General features: G+C 42.1%; 1 protein-coding gene across 1 annotated transcript; it reads right to left on the minus strand.

The window, feature by feature from the left end:
- Positions 1-1,142: 1,142 nt before the first annotated feature.
- On the minus strand, positions 1,143-1,849 carry Pmar_PMAR022814 (hypothetical protein; the record flags this gene model as incomplete). Its single annotated transcript, XM_002771111.1, has 2 exons — positions 1,143-1,177; positions 1,733-1,849. Coding segments are annotated over 2 exons (152 nt in total), but the record flags the coding sequence as incomplete, so codon positions are not given.
- Positions 1,850-2,375: the final 526 nt, after the last annotated feature.

Raw genomic sequence — 2,375 nt, forward strand, 5'->3', positions numbered from 1 at the left:
TCAATATCATATGACCGATCAACAGCACGCATACGTCCCAGCAATTCAACAACACGGTACACATACGATCGACTGCGATGCCTCCTAATCCTGAATAATGTAATGTTCTGCCGTATGAACTTGGTAAGACAAAGATATTATTCAGGGGGTGTCATGAACCTCATGCTGCTGTTCCGCAAACTGTGGTTGCTGCAAAATTAACATTTCAGATCAATTTCCTTCGCCCGCTCAACTCCTCTTCACTCGGCGACTCTCAAGCGTACCCGCCGTTCTGGATGACGCGGAAATCATCTTCAACCAGAGCAGCACTTCTCTGTGCAGCGTTGTCGAACGTGCGTCGGGTTTCCCTAGGCGCTTCGGTTCTCTGTAAACAACATGTCGATGTTGCGTTTGCAAGCTGGTGACCTGCTGTCGAATTCTAATCACTTCTGATTTCCTTTATCATCAACAGACCGATACGGGCGTAGCCAACAAACTGTTTCTCCTTGCCGAGTGTCTCCGCGTTCAATCTAAGTCGTCTTCCCATTCTAGCGAAAAAGACCGAGTCATTTCGCGTTATACACGCGCAAAACACCACATGTGTTATAGTATAACAGAAACATTTCACACGTGTTTCTCGCGTGTGAAACGCGTATTACGCGATGTGAAATGTGTTCTTCACTAGTGTTTCCATACCACGGATGGAACTCCAGTATATGATAATGAATGCTTCAGAAATGTTGTCAATCGATCGTTACTACGATCATTAAATGCCTCTTGAACTTTCAGACTCGCTGATAAACTCTTCCATTCCCCCAACTTCAAGACAGTGATCTACAGACCGGTTTGGTTTGCGCTGTATAACGCCTGAATGTGACATTCTATCCTAGAATGAGAACATTCAGTTGAGTATACTGTCAGTATAATACTGACGATAATGAAAAAAATTTCTGCGAATTCACCTATGCAACGCCCTGAATTTCCAATCATCCAGAATAAAGATTTCCTTTCCATATATATCACTTCCGCATGAAGCCCATTACTCCACCCAACCAACACAACTCCATCTTCATAAACAATCAGAGACTCACAGCTTCGTAACAACTCACAGAAAGTAGCCATCGCGTCCTAAATTATTTCCGATCGATCACCAAACGACAGAATCACTGCCACGTGCTTCGAGAGGATCCATAGTTACCTACATATGAGAAGCTCACAAAAAAACCAGCAAAAAAATTCATATATATTCACCATCGACATATAAACAGAATCTAAAATTCTACCATACTACAATCTACGAAGGAGGAACTCGATAAACGAGAGTTGGAATTCATCCATTTTACGCGACGTGAACCAGGGAATCATCCAGAAACCTATAATGTTCTCGGGAGGAACTCATTCTTAACTTTCTACATACGGCTGGGAACACATTCTTCAATCAGTTTCCCGTGTAAATGTCATCACATCACGAACGTTTTTCCCCATTGTTATCAAACCCTGGGGAACGTTATTTCTGAAAGCTAGATGGGTCCCGGACGTGAACTGTAAAATCAGTTTTTTCATATCACCGGTGAAACTCTCACCGGTTTTTCCTCCCTCCTTATCCGTTCACGTTTCGATGAGAATAGTTTTATTATTTTCGTAAAGTTCATACAATAGTTATCGAAAATATTGAGAAATAGGATTTTTCAAGTTATTCTCGATAAAATATCCACATACCACAACATCATCACCAACCCCCTATTATGACCACCTCCACGACTCTCTCGACTATCATCATTCTTCCATCCTCCTCCTCCTCCACTTCTTCCTTCCCATTTTCCACGACCGCCACCATCACGATCGTTCTTCCAATCTCCGCGACCGCCATCTGAAACCAAAACCCCATAAAAACTGATCTTTCCTCAATTCCTCCAAATCTACGTTAACTTCCTTCCGCTGAGCTCGATGTTTACACAAGTGTACAGGAACCAACAAGAATTTTCTCAGAATTTTCATATTATCACCAACACATATTTTCCCATAAATATTAAATATACTTCAGCCCCAAAATAACAAAAAATTACCATTCTCCCCCCGGAAAAACTACACCGGTTCAACAGTTTTCCACCGCCACAATGCACATATTTTCCCCCCTGTTATTACTCTTATTATCATTCCAATTTCCACCGCTTCTCGAATTCCACTTTTCTCCGCTCGACCCTCTTCCACGCTCATCATCATTCTTCCAACTATTCCCAACCGAACCACCATAGCCCTACAAAAAATTTTCCCAAAAATTTTCAAAATTTAAGATTTTTTGCTCACGCTTTTCCTAGCGTTCCTCGGCCAGTACGCAGGGTCTTCAGCTACCTTCAACATCATCGGTGGGATATCAACATTTGATTCTCTCAGTA

Source organism: Perkinsus marinus (assembly GCF_000006405.1).
Source record: "Perkinsus marinus ATCC 50983 genomic scaffold scf_1104296963688, whole genome shotgun sequence".
Lineage (NCBI taxonomy): Eukaryota > Perkinsozoa > Perkinsida > Perkinsidae > Perkinsus > Perkinsus marinus.